Here is a 20150-nt window from a genome sequence, read left to right on the forward strand (position 1 = left end):
GTCATAGCTATTCATAGTGGTATACCTAGTCTACCCCTAAGTTATCTCCCTTGATCCTGACGTCACTGTATTGTTCTCCTAGAACCCTTCATAATTTTTCTGTATGGTCCACAGGCATGACGTGCAGAGAATCGAGTGAAATTTCATTTCAAATCAAGACTTCAATTCTCCATATATAGGTCAGTTACAAATCGCATTCCATTTAATATTCAATCGCATTGCTGTTTTGCATTTGTATTGGATATATTTCCAACGTATTTAGGGTCTGAAGTTTTCCCGCCCTTTTTGATTGACAAGTATGGCACAGAGCAAATGTCTGTAATGTCAGAAATTCATGGCGGATGTTGATCCCCACTCTCTGTGTGCTTCCTGTTATAAAGGCTTACCTTGCTCAATCTCGGATCGATGCTTATTGTGTCAGGAAATGTCTGAAGAAGATTGGTTGTTGATGGACAAATCTCGAAGAAAGTTCATGGATCTCCGCCTTTATCTGTTAAATCTGAACCGAAGTCTCGTTCCAGATCTAAATCAAAATCCTCTCCCCAGTTGGATATATCTGCGTTCTCAGAACTATTGGTGGGATTTAAGTCCGATATCCAGGCGGCCATGGATAAATCTGTATGGGATATGGAGATGAGGAATGACGAAACATTTAATTGCCTGTCAAACCATTTGGAGGATCCTGTTTTATCCGGCAAGATAGCAGATAGCCGCAGTGGCTTGGTGGTCGATGGCAAGAGCAGGGGGCCAAAGTCACTTCCTACGGAAACCAGGGGTGCAATGACCGGGAAAGCCGGTTACCATGCCCTGGTGTACGTAGGAGGCCGGTCCCCTCAGGGGGAGAAGCCTAGGGCTTCAAGCGACGGGGAAGGAGTCGGCCCAGCCGGATCCGGATCCGGGGTGACCCTGGCTCAGGCTACACACTCCGCGTCCTTTGTCCCGGGAGCCAGTCATCCGTGGCTGCTTCCTGTCGCATACAGCCTGCTACCTTCTCCCACGGGGAGACCGACCTGCAAGCGTTTCACGGTGTCTGACTCGGTCCAGACGGCACGGGATTCCCACCCCGGCTTTAGCCAGGCCAGTGGGTCGGCTGCTATGGATAACGGTGTATCAACCAAGCAGTCTTATTTGCACGGGCCTAGCGGTTCAGAAAACATGGCTACGGACCTGCAAGGCTATTTTGACACCGACAATCCGCCCTTAATCCCGTTAGTGTCTGATGTGACGGATCAGAAGGATTCATCGGTTTATCCTTTTTCACAACCGGAGTTTTCCATGAAAGAAGGGTTGTTGACGGTACAACCTATGGACATGTCAGCACAGGATTTTAAACCGGGCTGGTCATTTAAGGAAAAGCTGGAATTTTTGCACGGACTTTATCCTAATATTCTACCACCGCCGTCGGACGAGCAGGAGATAGATATTCCCGTGGAACTCGGATTATCAGGTTGCCTTCCCAGAACGGATGCCCAGGCTGTCATTACCACATTCATCACCACTTCAGAATGTGTTGGAGAATTACAACTTAGGCCTCTCAAAGGCTAAGAACTTGAGTTCTTTGCATAGGGTTTCTCATAAACCCATTTATTCCATTCATGATCGTGCTATCCCAGCCAATCAACCAAGTTTAAACAAGGACATTAAACAGTTACAGGATGCTAGAGGCTCTCGTGACTATGCACCATTCTGTACTTTCAAGGATTGTAGGAACTGGATACGACAGCCCGTTCGGCGATTGATACCCTATCTTATTCAAACTGGTTTTCTGCGGGAGTTCGTGCTTTGCTCCCACCGGTGTTTCAAGATTATACAGGAGTTAAGAAAGACACTTTGATTTCCATGACTGCTCAAGAGGTGGCGTTAGAGCATTCGTTTCTGGATGTAGTGTATCAGTCCTTAGCCGATGCGATGGCGACTGAAGTGAATATTGGGCTGACTTACAGCTATTGAGCGGATACAGCGGCTAGATTCAGTGAGGAATATACCGGATGTTTCATGGGATTTTCTGTTTCACCAGCCCTTGGAATCGGATAACACCTTTAATGGACAATGTCAACAGGCTATTGAGGCTAGAGATGCTTTGACGTCGAGGAACTTGAATCAACGTTTGGCGTCGGCTCTTTTATTCCAAAATAGAGGAAGGGCTGACACTAGATCTGCTCCATCTTCAGCAAGTCGTAGTCAGAAGTTTCAGAGGTCTGCATTTGAACGTGCCTCGGATTAAAGAGCGTGTTCAACAAATGTGGCTTTTACTAGAGGCTCATCCTCATCTAGGGGTAGAGGTAGGGAGGTAGATTTTTCATAAGAAATATTGACTCAAGTCTCACTGTTCAGCGTTCTCTTCCTTACGAATCGGAAACGATCCTCTACATGTTATTGGAAGAAGTTGTTAGCACTCACGAATAAAAAGAAGTTGTTATCCATAAAGTTTGTTCTATATTGGAATTTGACTTTGTATGTCCGGTGACACAATCTCCAGTAGGGGGCAGGTTGGCCCAATACTTAGACAATTGGAAACTAATAACATCAGACGAGTGGGTCCTGTCTGTCGTGAGCAGGGGGTTTATTCTTCCTTGGCACAAGCAGCCTCCAGTGACTTGCTTTCCAGAGGGTCTTCGGTTTGTTCTTCAAGGCCAACGTTTAGCAGGAGCAAACTTAGCAATAAATCAGTTACTGAAGAAACGGGCAATCATAGAACTTCCTCCAGGGGATCAGACATGCGGGTTTTATTCACCGGTATTCCTAGTCCCCAAGAAGGATTCGGACGAAATGCGCATGATAATAGACTTGAAAGTGTTGAACAAGCAATTTTTGAGGAAACCGCCAAAGTTTAGGATGGAATCAATTGCGGTGAACGGCCGCAGGTTTCAGTTCAGTTCAGGTTTCCTCCATTCAAATTAATGCCAGAGGTTCTGTTAAAAATTCAACAACACGACTGTCCAGTTTATCTAGTGGCACAAGCGTGGCCTGCCAGACCTTGGTTTCCCACTCTACTGCAGCTATTGGTGGACAAACCTCTACGTCTTCCATTGTGGCACAATATAATCAGTCAACCCAAGTCCAACAGATTTCACAAGAATGTCAGTCAACTTGCGCTACACATATGGAAGCTATCTCAAGCTCACTCAGGAAACAGTGATTTACGAGTGGAGCTACCAGAGCTATTTCAGAATCCGTTAGACCTTCCACAGCTGCCTTGTACGACGCTATGTGGCGACGATTCATCCAGTGGAGACGAGAGTGTGGAATCTTGGATGTGCCTGTCACCATTCCAATGATAGCAGATTTTATCTTGTTCCTAAGGGAACAGAAACATTTAAAGCATAATACTATTGAGGGATATCGATCAGCTATTGCTTCAGTCATGGACGTTCAAGGTTTATCTGTGGGCTCGGATACATCGCTTCACAAAATGATGAGATCCTTTCAGATTAAGGATATATCGTCTCCAACGATATTTCCTAAGTGGGATTTAACGTTAGTAATTCAATCTCTTCAAAAATCTCCTTATGAGCCTATGCAGGACGCTTCTCTAAAGTATCTGGCATTTAAGACGGCATTTCTCTTGGCATTTGCAACGGCTTCCAGAGTTTCGGAATTACATGCTATTGACTTTAAATCCATCACTTTTTCGGAAGGATATAAACAGATAACTTTTAGAACTGTGCCGGAATTCATTGCCAAGAATTAAACTTCAGCTTGTGGTCCTTTGGGACATAGGATATATCGTATACCTCAGCTTCCTACCTCTACCTCTAGATCGGATAGGACTAGACGTTTGTGTCCCATATGTGCCTTGGCCTGGTACATTCAGCGTACTTCGACGTTTAGACGAAATCGTCGCAGACTGTTTATTTCATGTAAGACAAATGTAGACTCTGAGATATCCAAGAATACCATATCTTCATGGCTCAGAAAGACTATCTTTTGCTTATAGGGATCAGAATCAAGACTTAATTGATCTTAAATTCTCCCCCCATGAAATTAGAGCCCTAGCTTCATCCTTAGTGGCTTGGTCATCAGTTCCGTTAGAACAAGTTGTGTCTAGTTGTCAATGGAAATCTCCTAATACCTTTATCCATTTTACCTCAGGGATGTTGCTCCCTCTATTGAAGGTTTACATTCATTAGGACCTTTAGTAGCGGCTCAGCACCTTGCCTCCGCCTGACTGCCCCTTTTGGGGGTAGGGGGAGTGGGGGTGTTGACCTGGCATCTGCATCTTCAGGAAGGATGACGCAGTGAGAGATGGTGCCTGGGACTATCTGAGGGACCACTCGGAAGGATGATGGATACTGGTCAAGAGACAGCATGTAGCAAGACAAGTTGACATGGTAAGAGAATTTACATTTAGATGTATCACCTAACCGAGCACAATATGGACAGAGTTTCTAACTTCTGAGCTATGGTTGATGGCTTCAGGTTAGAATATGATTTACAAGCTCAAGGTGGTTACCTTAAGGTTTGAGTTGAGCACATTTATAGTCTAATGATAGTTAACTGGAAGTGACGTCATAGAACCGGAAGTGACATCATAGATCTGGAAGTGACGTCAACTAGGTTAGTTAGTATTACATCATAGAGATTGTCTCTAGGGTCCGGAAGTGATATCATCAAACAGGAAGTGATGTCATACTTACCGGAAGTGATGTCATAAGTTTAAGGAATATTAGGTTTAATGACACAATTCGAGACTTGAATAGAATCATGATATATTCATAGGAATCTAGTGTAATCCGGATTTATGATGTCAGGAATTATATAATTCCTACTAATACGGATTAGGATTATCATGATATCTATCATATCAACCATAACTGTAGGAAGTTAGAAGACTCTCCATCTCTGGGAATGTATTCCCTCACTGCTACTGACCAAACTGGAGATAAATTATTTATCTCTGACTAAGTCATAGTTATTCTTAGGAGGTTGAGCAATCAACTCTCAGTTAGTGGTATAGAGGGTAGTATCTTCCAAGGGTAACCCTCCTTCCTTACTTGGGATTCAGGCTACCATATTCCAGAGGGAATGTTTACGTTATAATTAGGAACAATTACATGTATTGTTAGTAATTGTTAGTAAACTTACCTCTGGATTATCACCAAGGGGAGTAGTTCCCACCCTGTGTCCTCCCCGCGAATTTATCCTTAGAAGATGTCATAGATGTGTTGTTTTTAGAAAAATTATGAAGGGTTCTAGGAGAACAATACAATGACTTCAGAATCAAGGGAGAAAAACTCCCAACATCCAACAGTCTAAAACATCACATTGAGCGAGTAAACTACCAAGTGCATGTTTGGAAACAGTCTCTGCAACCAATCATGAACATTACTTCACCAGTTGACCATGGTTGGAGCATTTGTATTGGTCAGCTTATCCCTATTCTGATGTCGGGAGATCCTGCTCCCCGTGGATTGGTTGAACTGACATCATGTAAATGCAAAAAGTCAGCATGCAGCGGAGAGATCTACGGGTATGTCGATGTAGACAGAATGATCTAGTGTTCACAGAGGCATGTCTGTTTGTATGTCAGGTATTTGTTGCCCGAACACCTTTGATTTGTTGCCAGTACCTGACTCTGATTCTGACATGGAGTAACAAATAATATGAAAGAAATTAAAATGAGTGTTAATTGAGAGCTTCTGAATCAGTGAATGTATCAAAAGTGATTTAAGAGTTTTCTTATAGAACAGTATGAATAGCTACAACCAGAGTTTAGAACCAGTTATCGGCCATGAAGCATAGTTTTCAAACACTTTTTGATAATGTTATTTCATCAAATAATTTAGGAGTGTGAAGCTTTCACTGACCATATCATTGAAATTTAGTTCTATTCCAATACTGTATTAAACACTTGACACCAAATGAATTGTTTGATTTTTTTATCAGTACAAAATTTAGTCCTCCACTATGTATATGTAGTAAAAGTACAATGGTGGCTAACAAAACTAAAGAGAAAACAAAAACAACCTGTTCTAGTTACAAAAATAATGTTAACTTTCGATAAATACATCACTACCACACATTTCCATGAAAAGTCGGAGAATCGCTAAAATACCCCTGTCTCAAAGAATAAGCTGTAAAATATCATATTACCGAGATATGACCATACAAAATGACTTGCTTTGTGCCCAAGCCATCACTCTAGGAGATACAAATGTCAAACAACATAGAAAATATCAACTTTGGATGTAAATGGAAACATTCGGTGTTAATTTTTATGTAAATTTAAACGCTGAGAAGGCAAAACACGACAAAACAAAATGGCGGCCATAATGGCGTCCATTTTGATTTTTTTCTCAAAAACAAAAATTTGTCAATTAATTTCTACATCCTTTAGCAAAACACAAAAGTCAAAATAAAAGTGATCAGATTGAGAGTAGTAAAACTATCCATGATTAAGTTTGAGGTGTTGTCGGACAGCAAACCAAATGTGACGAAAATGCTTGCAGACCCCCACCACATGTAATGGCCTGTATAAAAAAACTGATACCACAATCTGAGAGTATTACAGGCCATTTCATAATTAGAACCTATCAGAATTGGAACATCCAAGACATCCTTTTGTTCATATCACAACTTGTAGGGCTTGCTTACCATATACAAACAACTCAAATTTATAATGGCCTCCACAAAACGGCCATAATAAATTGGTCAAAAGCATATCATTCAAACTGTGACATTGGTGTGCATGTGCCAGTGACACAGCACCATGCCATCGCCCACCTGCTGCTGAGATGCGGGGAGTGACTTGGCCAGGTCGACATACTTCCTCCTCTTCCTCTGTCCCTCATGTCTGATCTGCTCCTCTTTGCTGCGGAGATGCACAATCTTCTCACAGTGGTTGTTACACGGAGACTGATAGATGTTCTTCTCCTGAGATTCCTCTAAAACAGACAAAGTGACAAGTATTTCAATAATACAGAGGGTAGGGATGTCAGTTTTAGAACAGTCTATCAAACTGACTTCTGGTGGGAGGGGTATGAAAGGTCTATGTGCTGTGTTGATTTCTAGTCAGTCTGGACATTATAGCTATAGTCTGTTTGGCTCAAAGCCGGACCGATGAATTGTAATCTAACTCGAAAACTAAAAAAACATATAATATTCAATGAAACGCTGATCATAATCAAAACATCAGACCAACTCTGTGATTTTTTGGCAGAATTTATGTCCTAAAAATACAAAAGTTGTTTAACAAACTATCATTAAAATTTTAACACAGTTCACTATTTGTTATGAGGGAGGAGTGCATAGAGGGGAACAGCCAGCTGTGCAAGAAAGGGTGGAGACGGCACAGCACTGGTAAATGAATCATTAACTTTGTCTAACACATTAACACTAAGTATTGTGCATGTGCCTTGCGTACACCTGTCAGTTTGCACTCCTCCCTCGTAACAAATAGTGAACTGTGACAAATTTTAATGATAGTATGTTTTGTAGTTTTCAAGTTAGATTGCAATTCATCAGTCTGCTTTTGATCCAAATGGACTACAATGTCTGTCTAAATGTGAGATGCTGTGTAATAAGGTCTGTAGTGAACTTCTACATTAGCCTACATCAGACCTATATCTGCAGCCCAAGTGGTGTACAATTCACTGGGAGTGAGGGAGTTTAGTTTTACGCCGCACTCAGCAATATTCCAGCTATATGGTGGTGGTCTGTAAATAATTGAGTCTGGACCAGACATTCCAGTGATCAACAACATGAGCATTGACCTGCGCAATTGGGAACCGTTGACATGTGTCAAACAAGCCAACAAGCCTGACCACCCGATCCCTTTAGTCGCCTCTTACGACAAGCATGGGTTACTGAAGGTTCATTCTAACCCGGACCTTCAGGGGTTACAATTCACTGAATAGATAACACATGATGAGATTGTTGATAGATTAAGTATGAGTCAAGTTGAGTTGATAATGAACACTATACAGAGATGTTGGTGACAAACCAAAGGTTACAACTAGGGAAAATCTTGGCTTCTAAGAACCAGGAAACCCTGACATGACGGAGGGACACAACTGTGCAGTCAACTGCAGTGCCTTAGAACATTAACATTGTATAATATTTATTGAGTATTGTGGTTCAGCTGGACGCGTCATGATGGTAGAAATGTTTCTATTATTAAAGTAAATATATACACATAGCAACAGCGTCCTGCTAACGGCGAGACAGAACACTCGCTATAAAAAAGTCTTTCATTAATCTTTCATTAACTGACTGCCAAGTATGACCTTATACCCCTTTTAAACAATATTCCTGCAATATCATGGTTAGGGACACCAGACATATTGGCTTCAGACATTGTACCCATGTGGGGAATGAAACCTGCGGGGTGATGAGTGAATGGTTTAGCCATAAGGCTACCCCCCAGACACAAGTCAGACATCAAAAAACACTAGAAACAATGATGACAGTGAGTCATTCAATTGTCTTCCCTTAACTTTACTATGTAGCATAAAATATATTGATGATCATGTCAATGCTTTAGTTATGATCATGGAAGGAATTTTATATTACTGTACAGACAGAATAGGAAACTGAAAGATCCAATGCAAGATAAACCAATAATTTTGAATGCACTTTACGTAATATTGTGTTACAGATCACAACTAACAATGTCATTTAACCATGGGTTGAGGATTTAAAGATCACATATACTCTAGAGGGGTACAAATACATAAATCATTTATTGGCATCATTATAAATGAAACCCCATCATTAAAACTACTCATTTTGACATTTAATTAACTTAAATCAACCTTTTTGACAACAGTGCACAATTCTCTCCCGCGAACGAAATTTCAATCAACGTAACGTAATGTGAGGTATGCATTTGAGAGGCGCTGTAGAATTCATGTACATTTCCGGGGGTAATATTATCTTGTTTAGGGACCGTTCATAATTAATGGCTTGGGGTGTGGGGTGTGGGGGGAATGATGATTTTAAGAGGGGTCACCCATTTTGTTCTGGGAAGGTAGGGGGGTCATCAATTTTGTACACATGTTTCTGGGGGGCGGGTTCAGCAATTTTGTACAGTAAAATATGAGTGAGTGAGTGAGTTTAGTTTTACGCCGCACTCAGCAATATTCCAGCTATATGGCGGCGGTCTGTAAATAATCGAGTCTGGACCAGACAATCCAGTGATGAACAGCATGAGCATCGATCTGCGCAATTGGGAACCGATGACATGTGTCAACCAAGTCAGCGAAACTGACCACCCGATCCCGTTAGTCGCCTCTTACGACAAGATAGTCGCCTTTTTATGGCAAGCACATGGGTTGCTGAAGACCTATTCTACCCCGGATCTTCACGGGTCCAGTAAAATATGAAAAATTATGCTTTTAAAATAAAGAAAGGGGAAGGGGGGTCATTGACTTTGTACATGACATGCAAGGGGGGTCACTTACTTTGTACATAAATTTTAGGGGGGGACATTCATATTGTACATGCTTTTCCATAAAAATCATCATCACCCCCCCTAGCCATAAAATATGAACGGTCCCTTACAGGTTTGTCTAAACCTGAAATCATGGCAACTGTTGTGAAAAATGAAAGCTTTATGTTTTCACAATCTACTGTCATTTAATCTTGTCACCTGCTTTGCCTAGCTTCCGAGTTACAACTTGTTTTCATAGACGATTCTGTCAACATCACCTGTTGTCATAACGGTTACCTGTTGGCTAGGTCTGGCTGGGGGGTTAAACCATTTACGTCATGTGATTTAAATATGGTTAATTCAATGGGTTGGCATTTCAGTACAAAGCAGACTCTGACATGTCCGGAAGTAATTCAGACCGAGACAATCTTTCCATTCAATTTTCAATGAAGAAAACAATCACTAGACCTTATTTGTTCGAGCCAGACGCTAGTGATAGTGAAATGATGATCAGCCTCGCTCATCACAGTTACAGGAAGAAGATCACTTCTTTGAGAGGAAGAAGATCGACTAGTATCTACATAGTGGTGAGTGGACGTTAACCATGTGAATGTAGCAAGACATTTATCACGCAATATTGTCACTTTGACACCCATCCCGCACCGTGGCGGGAGAGAGTGAAGTAGACAACTTTTCAGCAACTTTTAATCGCTCGGTATTAATTAACCACAAGTTTTTAAGTATGAAATTTGGTGTTCCACTTAAGACTCAACACAAGTCTTTCATATGAAATGGTTAAAAGAGTACAAAAAATAAAAGTTTATTCATTCTTTAAAATTAAGGAGTAAATCTGTTTCCTTTACCACAGGTATTAGGGGTAACATATTGTGTACAAACCCTACACTTCCTGATGACATTGTTTCCAATTATGTGATATGACATTGTTTCCAGTTATCTGATATGACACTTCCTGATGACATTGTTTAAAGTTATCTGATATGACACTTCCTGATGACATTGTTTCCAGTTAACTGATATGACACTTCCTGATGACATTGTTTCCAATTATCTGATATGACATTGTTTCCAGTTATCTGATATGACACTTCCTGATGACACTGTTTAAAGAACCACTAAACTTTGTTTTTTGTTACTCTTTTAACCATTACATATGAAAGATTTGTGGTTAGTCTTATGCGGAACACCAAATTTATTCTTTAAAAACTTGTGGTTAATTAATACCGAGCGATTAAAAGTGGCCAAAAAGTCGCCTGCTTCCCTCTCGCCATGCTTGAAACCACAGACGGAGTTCACGTAACTCTGTCGCCAGAGCACTGCAGTGGCGTCATATGAGGAGCGATTTTCAGTTAGTTGTATAGAAAATGTGTAGCACGCTCATCATTTTGATGATTTCTCGACATCAACGACGACATGCCGAATCGTTGCTTTGTCGTCAATTGCTCCTAGGGTCGGGCGATGGTGCCCCATGCACAAATTTCCACAGGACCCGCGGTTAGTGCTAAATGGGTTATGTTTGTGAGTCGCGGCTGGCGTTGTGGAAGCCTGAAGCGATATCTTACTTGTGTTCAGATGTCGCTTCACGGAAGTTAAAGAATCAAAACTACTTACTAGTTGTAGTAAAATATGCATATGATTGATGACCATAAAGATTTTCTATGACACAACTTGTTACATAACGATTTCTTCCTTGGAAGTGAGGTTGTGGTCAGTAACAATAATATTGTAAGTAGTATTATATTGACACCCACCTCGCTGCCACGAGAGAGAAATTGTTATGTTATACCGCTATGTCATGCAAAATCCTATTGGCCATCAATAAAATACATATTTTACTACCAGTAGAAAGTAGTTTTGATTTTGTAACTTCGGTGAAAACAAACCTAAATACCATTTATCCTCAGACTGGCGGATGTTCCCGAAAGAGTATGCGCCATTTTCAAAAATAAAAATCTGTTAGAATTAATGAGATTATAGTTTGTTTTCAACAAGTTAGAAAATCAAGACTACTTTCTACTCGTGAGTTAAATATGTATTGGAATCATAACCAAACGGATTTTGCATGACACAGGTTATAACATAGCGATTTCTTCAAAGGAAGCGACGTGGGGTCGAAGTGACAATACTCTTGATATAAATTTCTTGCTACATTCCATGGTTAATGTCCACTCACCAGTATGTAGATACTAGTCAGTAATGCGTCTTTATATTTGGTCTTATAATCCTAATTAGTTTATTATCATACTTGTATGCATTTTGAAACTAAAAAAAAGCAGACGATCTGCTGATACTTGTAGTGAATTTATAACAGAACTGTAATATCTAGACATTTTATAGTTTGCCAATGTGAATCATAATTCAGCACACACACCCTAGTGCATGTTGTCTGTCTCATTACACTTCACGGTGAAAACTATGATTCTGTTGAATGCTACGACAAATGAATAAAAACAAAATGCAAATATTAAAATTAAAACAGATTAAAATTATAGGAACAATATAAGGCCATTACCTTGTTCGAGGAATGTATCCATCAATATCCACAAAACTGTTCCAAATGATGTGTCTTTTAACAGTTTAATATACTGAAAAAGTGATAAATCTTTTCAGGTATTGGTGTATAGTCTCATTGGTCACCCAAGATAGCACACCTGGCAACTAATTGCATAATGTCCGCCTTTCTTTAAAAACAGTAATTTAGTTAGCCAATAATGGGCAATCAATCAATGTATTGCCGGTTAATCCTTTGAAAGAAGGGCGTTGTTTTTACGCAGACACCGACCACGACAGAGTGTATTCAGTATAGATTAGTAAATCTACATACATAAACACTACCTTTTGACAATTCCGCTGTGTAAGACAAAAGTACTTAATCAATGAGCGTGTTATCGGTTAATCCTTTGATCGATGTTTATAATGTTGAATATTTACTCCAGACACAAGAAATGCAAAATGGGAACCTTTGTCGGGTAATCTAAGTGTGTTACCACTAATTATACCTGTTATAAATTCATTAACTGACCATCAAGTGAATGATGACAAATAACATGTGTAGGTTTATACCACCTAACACGGGTTACAACAAGGGAGTATTAATTGCTGTATTGCATGTGAAAACTTATGGGCCGACACTGTTTTGAGAATACAAACAGATTTTTTACATGACATGAATAAATATCGAGGTAAAAACACAGAAATGGGATCAATTTAGATCAGTCATTATACAAATAGGGCCTAACGACACCAATCGATTTTGACAGAATCGTCTATGAAAACAAGTTGTAACTTGGAAACTAGGCAAAGCAGGAGACAAAATTAAATGACAGTAGATTGTGAGAACATATAGCTTTCATTTTCCATAACAATTGTCCGCGATTTCAGGTTTATACAAGCCTGTAAACAAGATAATTTAACCCTTAAAATGTAGATGAATTCTGCATCGCCCTCAAAGCTATTCATTATATGACGTCACAGAGGCGCGCCGCTCTGATTGGTTGAAATTTCGTTCGCAGGTGAGAATTGTGCACTGTTGTCAAAAAGGTCGATTTAAGTCGATTTAAGGTCGAAATGAGTAGTTTTAATGACGGGTTTCATTTATAACGATGCCAGTTAGTGATTTATGTATTTGTACCCCCTAGGGTTTATGTGACCTTTAAAGTTATCTGATATGACACTTCCTGATGACATTGTTTAAAATTATGTGATATGACACTTCCTGATGACATTGTTTCCAGTTAACTGATATGACACTTCTTGATGACATTGTTTCCAATTATCTGATATGACACTTCCTGATGACATTGTTTCCAATTATCTGATATGACACTTCCTGATGACATTGTTTCCAGTTATCTGATATGACATTGTTTCCAGTTATCTGATATGACACTTCCTGATGACATTGTTTAAAATTATGTGACATGACACTTCCTGATGACACTGTTTAAAGTTATCTGATATGACACTTCCTGATGACATTGTTTAAAATTATGTGATATGACACTTCCTGATGACATTGTTTCCAGTTAACTGATATGACACTTCTTGATGACATTGTTTCCAATTATCTGATATGACACTTCCTGATGACATTGTTTAAAGTTATCTGATATGACACTTCCTGATGACATTGTTTCCAATTATCTGATATGACACTTCCTGATGACACTGTTTAAAGTTATGTGACATGACACTTCCTGATGACATTGTTTCAGCTATCTGATATGACACTTCCTGATGACACTGTTTAAAATTATGTGACATGACACTTCCTTATGACATTGTTTCCAGTTATCTGATATGACACTTACTGATGACACTGTTTAAAGTTATGTGATATGACACTTCCTGATGACATTGTTTCCAGTTAACTGATATGACACTTACTGCTGACATTGTTTAAAGTTATCTGATATGACACTTCCTGATGACATTGTCTTGAGCTATGTGATATGACACTTCCTGATGGAATTATTTCCAGTTATCTGATATGACACTTACTGATGACATTGTTTAAAGTTAACTGATATGACACTTCTTGATGACATTGTTTCCAATTATCTGATATGGCACTTCCTGATGACATTGTTTAAAGTTATCTGATATGACATTGTTTCCAATTATCTGATATGACACTTCCTGATGACACTGTTTAAAGTTATGTGACATGACACTTCCTGATGACATTGTTTCAGCTATCTGATATGACACTTCCTGATGACACTGTTTAAAATTATGTGACATGACACTTCCTTATGACATTGTTTCCAGTTATCTGATATGACACTTACTGATGACACTGTTTAAAGTTATGTGATATGACACTTCCTGATGACATTGTTTCCAGTTAACTGATATGACACTTCCTGATGACATTGTCTTGAGCTATGTGATATGACACTTCCTGATGGAATTATTTCCAGTTATCTGATATGACACTTACTGATGACATTGTTTAAAGTTATCTGATATGACACTTACTGATGACATTGTTTCCAGTTATGTGATATGACACTTACTGATGACATTGTTTCCAGTTATTTGATATGACATTTACTGATGACACTGTTTAAAGTAATGTGATATGACACTTCCTGATGACACCGTTTAAAGTTATCTGATATGACACTTACTGATGACATTGTTTCCAGTTATGTGATATGACACTTACTGATGACATTGTTTCCAGTTATTTGATATGACACTTACTGATGACACTGTTTAAAGTTATGTGATATGACACTTCCTGATGACATTGTTTAAAGTTAACTGATATGACATTGTTTCCAGCTATGTGATATGACACTTCCTGATGACATTGTTTCCAGCTATGTGATATGACACTTCCTGATGACATTGTTTCCAGTTATCTGATATGGCATTGTTTCCAGCTATGTGATATGACACTTACTGATGACACTGTTTAAAGTTATGTGATATGACACTTCCTGATGACATTGTTTCCAGTTAAGTGATATGACATTGTTTCCAGCTATGTGATATGACACTTCCTGATGACATTGTTTCCAGCTATGTGATATGACACTTCCTGATGACATTGTTTCCAGCTATGTGATATGACACTTCCTGATGACATTGTTTCCAGCTATGTGATATGACACTTCCTGATGACATTGTTTCCAGCTATGTGAAATGACACTTCCTGATGACATTGTTTCCAGCTATGTGATATGAAACTTACTGATGACTTTGTTTCCAGTTATCTGATATGACACTTACTGATGACATTGTTTCCAGTTATCTGATATGACACTTACTGATGACACTGTTTAAAGTTATGTGATATGACACTTCCTGATGACATTGTTTCCAGTTAACTGATATGACACTGTTTCCAGCTATGGGATATGACACTTCCTGATGAAATTGTTTCCAGTTATCTGATATGACTCACCTGTCAAGTGCATGTGTTCTGGTACCCTGTGACCACCCCACTCATCACTGCCATCACAACAGTCACATATCCCATCATTCACTCTGCTTCCTGGCACAAACTGCTCATCTTCGTGGGGAATTTGGTATGTGCAGTAGAATCTGTAAACATATATGTAAACCATTTGTGTTGCATTTAGCACTGCATTCTCATGTTTACAAAAATAATGGATGCAAGTACCATTTAAAAGAAAACACAAAAATATCCTACCCATATGTACTTTATAAAAAATTCAATAAGGACGTATTCAGAAACTAAACCTTGTTGAAACAATGTAGAGTCTTTCATACAAATCTGTTTGTTGCTTAACCTTACAATCAACAATGTTCCAGCCATATGACTGCAGTTTGTAAACAATCATGGCTGAACCAGACAATCCTGTGAGTAATATTAAATGCAGTGATCCACACTAATTTTGTGTGACCTATTTGTAATTCAGTTATGAATGTTTTTCCATTTATTCTTAGCTTTTTAAGTGGCTTTTTGAGTAGACTTTTTATTTTAGAATTTGAATTTGAATTATTTTGCCAATTTGGCAAGATTTTTTAGTTTTGAAAGGCTTTATGATTAATTGTTAGACAATGCTGTATATATAAATACATGACCAGATCTATGGATAACAACTTCTTTTTATTCTTTCTCACAACGTTTCAAGAGTTAATTCTTGCTCCCTCATCATCCATAAAACATATCATGTATTCATATTCTTCTAACTTCAGGGCGGTGGGGTAGCCTTGTGGATAAATCGTTTGCTTGTCACACCGAAGACCAGGGTCCAATTCCCCACATTCGGTACAATGTGTGAAGTCCATTCCTTGTGTCCCCCGCCATGATATTGCTGGAATATTGCTAAAAGTGGTGTAAAACCATACTCACTCACTCATTCTTCTAACTTCTAAATGCATTTCAAGAACTTAATGGTTTATATAAGTTAACTGCTGGTTGTTCAAGGGCAGCTTCAGCTGTTTGGTTGGTCATGTTCGTTGCCGAACACAGTGGCATGGGCACTGCTTGACAAACAGGTCATGAAGTGCTGTCAAAATGGCCATTAGTTATGCCGTGAATAATGAATGGTCGTCAGGAAATCTGCATAATTTAGCTTGCCTCGTGCTTTGAGTGCCTGGGTCAAATGACCAGTCTGTGTAAATGTGGCACCAGTTCATGAGTGAATTCGTTCGTTCGTTCGTTCGTTCGTTCGTTCGTTCGTTCGTTCGTGAGTGAGTGAGTGAGTGAGTGAGTGAGTGAGTAAATGTGGCACCAGTTCATGAGTGAATTCGTGAGTAGGTGAGTGAGTGAGTGAGTGAGTGAGTGAGTGGTGGGTGGGTGGGTGGTTGAGTGGTTGAGTGAGTGAGTGAGTGAGTGAGTGAGTGAGTGAGTGAGCAAGCGAGCGAGCTGTCAACAGTGTTTCACACAGCATTGTGTCAGTCTAATGCTCAATGAATGGGTGAGTGAGTGAGTGGGATTTATGCCCTGTCTACAGTATACAATAAACCTGAGAGACAGCCTGACACTGAGTGAAATGGATTTTATGCCCTATCCACAGAATTTCATATGGCGGAGAGGATTGTGTGTGAACAGCATAATAAATTGCTGTCAGCCTGTCATTGAGTAGGTGTTTGAGCTAGATTTAATGAAAAATCAGCATTACTTCGGTACAGAAAGTTCAAAGTGACATAGGTCACAGGGTTTATCCAACTGGCTTTATGTCACTTTTAGCACTATTCCATCACTATCAGAGCTGGGGATGCCCAAAATAAACTTCACACACTGTACCCCTGTTGGGAATCAAACCTAGGTCAGGCCCAGTAAGCAAAATTCTTTAACCACATTCAAGGATCTGTGTCCCGAGAACCGATGTTATTCAAACCCAAGACCCTGGCAGGACTAATTGATGCAACCCTTTACAAATGGGTTATAAAATCGCCTTGCAACTACATTCCAAATAAAGGTTTGAGTTTCATCCAAATGTGAAACAGGTTTTCTCTCTACTGTTCGATCTCCAACAACAAACTTAATATGTCATGATTGTTTTACCATTTTACCTGAGCTGTAACAGAGCGAGTTACAGCTCAGACAGGTACAGATCACAACATCTGTATTTATCACAGACATTTTAACACACTCACGAAATAAAGAAGTTGTTATCCATAAAAACGTATTCCATATTGATTGATTGTTGTTACTTTAATGCCTCACTCAGCAATATTCCAGCTTTGTGGCGATGACCAGATGATAGGGATAATGAATTGGATTATGGAAAACCAAGTTCTGTGGATAGACAACTTCTTTACTGCAATGAGTGTGACGTTAACAACTTCTTTATTTCGAGAGTGCGACGTTTCGATACAGATTCTTGTACCGTTGCTTGACAAACGTCGCACTCACGAAATAAAGAAGTTGTTATCCATAAAAACGTGTTCCATATTGTACGTCTCAACTTCTAAAAATGCCACTCAAACAAACAATCAATCAATCACATCACCTGGAGTCTGGACATGCTGAAGTTCCCGGCTCGTCGCTGGAGTCTTCACAGTCGCAGTAGTCATCATTCACATGCTCCCAAGGAATCTCACTCTGAAACCATTTACACCACAATTCTTTCATGGCTCTCACATTACATGCTTTTGTGAATTATCTTCTTTAGTCGGTGAAAATAGGTTTGCTATCTAGAGAATATGTTGCCAAACGTGCAGAGAAACTGAGTGGTTATAATTTTTTGCCATATGTAGCAATATTCCAACAATATCATGGTGGGGGACACCACAAATTAGCTCCACACATTTTACCCATGTGGGGAATCGAACCTCTTTAGCATGATGATTGGACGCTTTCACTCGCTACCCCACCAACCCTGTTGATAAAGATTGTCTCATTACTTTACTAACAGTTACTGACAGACATGCACATTATCCTATAACACGCACTGTATATGCTGTGAACACTTACGTTTGCACCAAACAGACTTGAAGCAAAAAGTGCTCTTTGAGACTGTTTCACCTTTCTTTTTAGGGGGTTAAAACAATCCACACTAAACATCAATAAATATTGTCTGTGTGTTTACCTTTGTTCTAATACAGGTGAACATGTATTGGTCATTTGGTTTGAATAGGTGAGCATCATCGACATGAACACCACGTGGAAGATCTTCCTGTCTAACATTGCCCATCACTTCCTTGTGGGTGTCAAGTTCATTTGGTTTTGAAAATAATTCAATGGTGTCTTTGTCAGGTGTTCCTGCCCTCCTGCCATTATTGTTCTTGTTGTCATATAGGAGGGTCTCCCCCTGCTGTTGATGGAATATGTTCAGCTTCAACAAGGAGAACCACTGCATCAGACAGAAGACCAGTACAACTACAGCCAGCACGGCCAGAGTTTGTTTCTTCCGATTAAATATGATACGTTGGTTACACAGTTTGAGAGCCATTTTCGGTACATCCTCAGGTTTATCCTCAGCTACATCATGTAAACTTCCATGTTCTCTTCTGAAATAGAAATAGGAAATGGGACCTTTAGTCCAAGCTCACAAATAAAATATGTTCAATAATATATACACAACTGTTTCTTTTAACATCTTTGCCACAAATATATTTCTTATTGCTTTTTGTTGATTTCATTTGGAAGCAAAAGAAAACAAAAATCTTTTTAAATTTACTAAAACAATATTTTAACTCTGATCTTACATTATCTATTGGGTTTTTTCACATGACATGTAGTTAGGCTGGGTAAAATAATTCAATCAGTCAAACCTTCATGGAGAATACTGAGCAGCCTAAAGTACCGTGTAGCATAGACCAACGCTTAGTCTCCAAAAGTATAAATATTTATTTCAGAAATAAATGACTCATTTTAAATTGAAAAGGAACCCCAGTGATAAGGGATGTGAAGAATCTAGATTGACCTTATTTAGGGCTTTTTGCAAAGCAGAAAGGGCTAGGTAGAAGGGTAAGTAATGTGGTTCAGGGATTGTGAGACAAACAATTTGTGGCAGTGCTATTCTTGGAGATGATTCTAAACAAAACAGGAAAATAGTACTCATTCATATACATTTTTTGGTGAAACACTGCATGGCAAATAAACACTGCCACTCTTTTCATAATGCCTATATTGTGAGTTCACATAAACAATTCACAACTGGATCCTGGTCAAAAACAATGCCATGGAATCAGCTGACAGTTGACTTTTTGAGATTTATAAGATGAAACACTGACGCTCTGGTGAAGGGTGTCATCATTCAATCCAGACCATAAACTGTATTTCCTCTAATAAGAGCACAGGCACTTATTTCTTCAACTGACTTCCAGACCTGGGACTTATTAGAGGCCCGGCGCTTTTTGCGCTTACTGGGTGTGATTACCGTAATTGTTAGTGAGCTGCTTTACTCCTGGCGCTTATTAGAGGCCCAGTATTATTAGAGAAAATATGGTAGACTTCATACGATCTCTCTGCAGGAAGATCTGTGGACACCTCCTTATCAGGTCACTGAATGTTCTCATTAGCTTTGAAGTTTTCAGTATGGGAAGGTGATGCATTCAGACCAGGATATCTGATGTTTGTGTCTCAAAAATGAATAAAACAATAACTATTAATTCCAAATAAATACAAAGCAAAAGTTTCTGTGGTTGTGGGGATGTTATATGTCCTGTCATTTCTGACCAACATGATATTCATGCCCAGAAAGGTGTAAAATCAAAGGAATATTTCATGTGGGTTTTCATTTGTACTATTAAATTTTCCTGATCCGAGGTGGTAAAGAAATTCAGCCAAATCATTTTAGTTGATATCTAAAAACCCGCACATTCTTCATCCAGA

General features: G+C 39.2%; 1 protein-coding gene and 1 long non-coding RNA gene across 3 annotated transcripts in view; one reads left to right on the forward strand and one right to left on the reverse strand.

Moving 5' to 3' along the window:
• The window catches only part of LOC124273059 (glucosidase 2 subunit beta-like), a 32610-nt gene that overhangs the window by 10704 nt on the left and 1756 nt on the right, over positions 1-20150 (reverse strand). For both annotated transcript variants that reach the window (XM_046708272.1, XM_046708270.1), the window contains exons 2-5: positions 18403-18823; positions 17824-17915; positions 15303-15442; positions 6724-6884 (exon numbers count right to left, since the gene is read on the reverse strand). In XM_046708272.1, coding sequence (XP_046564228.1) covers positions 6724-6884; positions 15303-15442; positions 17824-17915; positions 18403-18765 — 756 coding nt within the window. In that variant the 5' untranslated portion in view covers positions 18766-18823. The remainder of the gene's footprint in view (positions 1-6723; positions 6885-15302; positions 15443-17823; positions 17916-18402; positions 18824-20150) is intronic.
• On the forward strand, positions 1543-19323 carry LOC124273060. The gene is made up of 3 exons (XR_006897533.1): positions 1543-1553; positions 7604-7606; positions 19227-19323. It is a non-coding gene; the product is annotated as an uncharacterized LOC124273060 (long non-coding RNA).

The sequence above is a fragment of the Haliotis rubra genome, unplaced genomic scaffold (assembly GCF_003918875.1).
Source record: "Haliotis rubra isolate DU_JTF1 unplaced genomic scaffold, ASM391887v1 Scf176, whole genome shotgun sequence".
Classification (NCBI taxonomy): Eukaryota; Metazoa; Mollusca; class Gastropoda; order Lepetellida; family Haliotidae; genus Haliotis; species Haliotis rubra.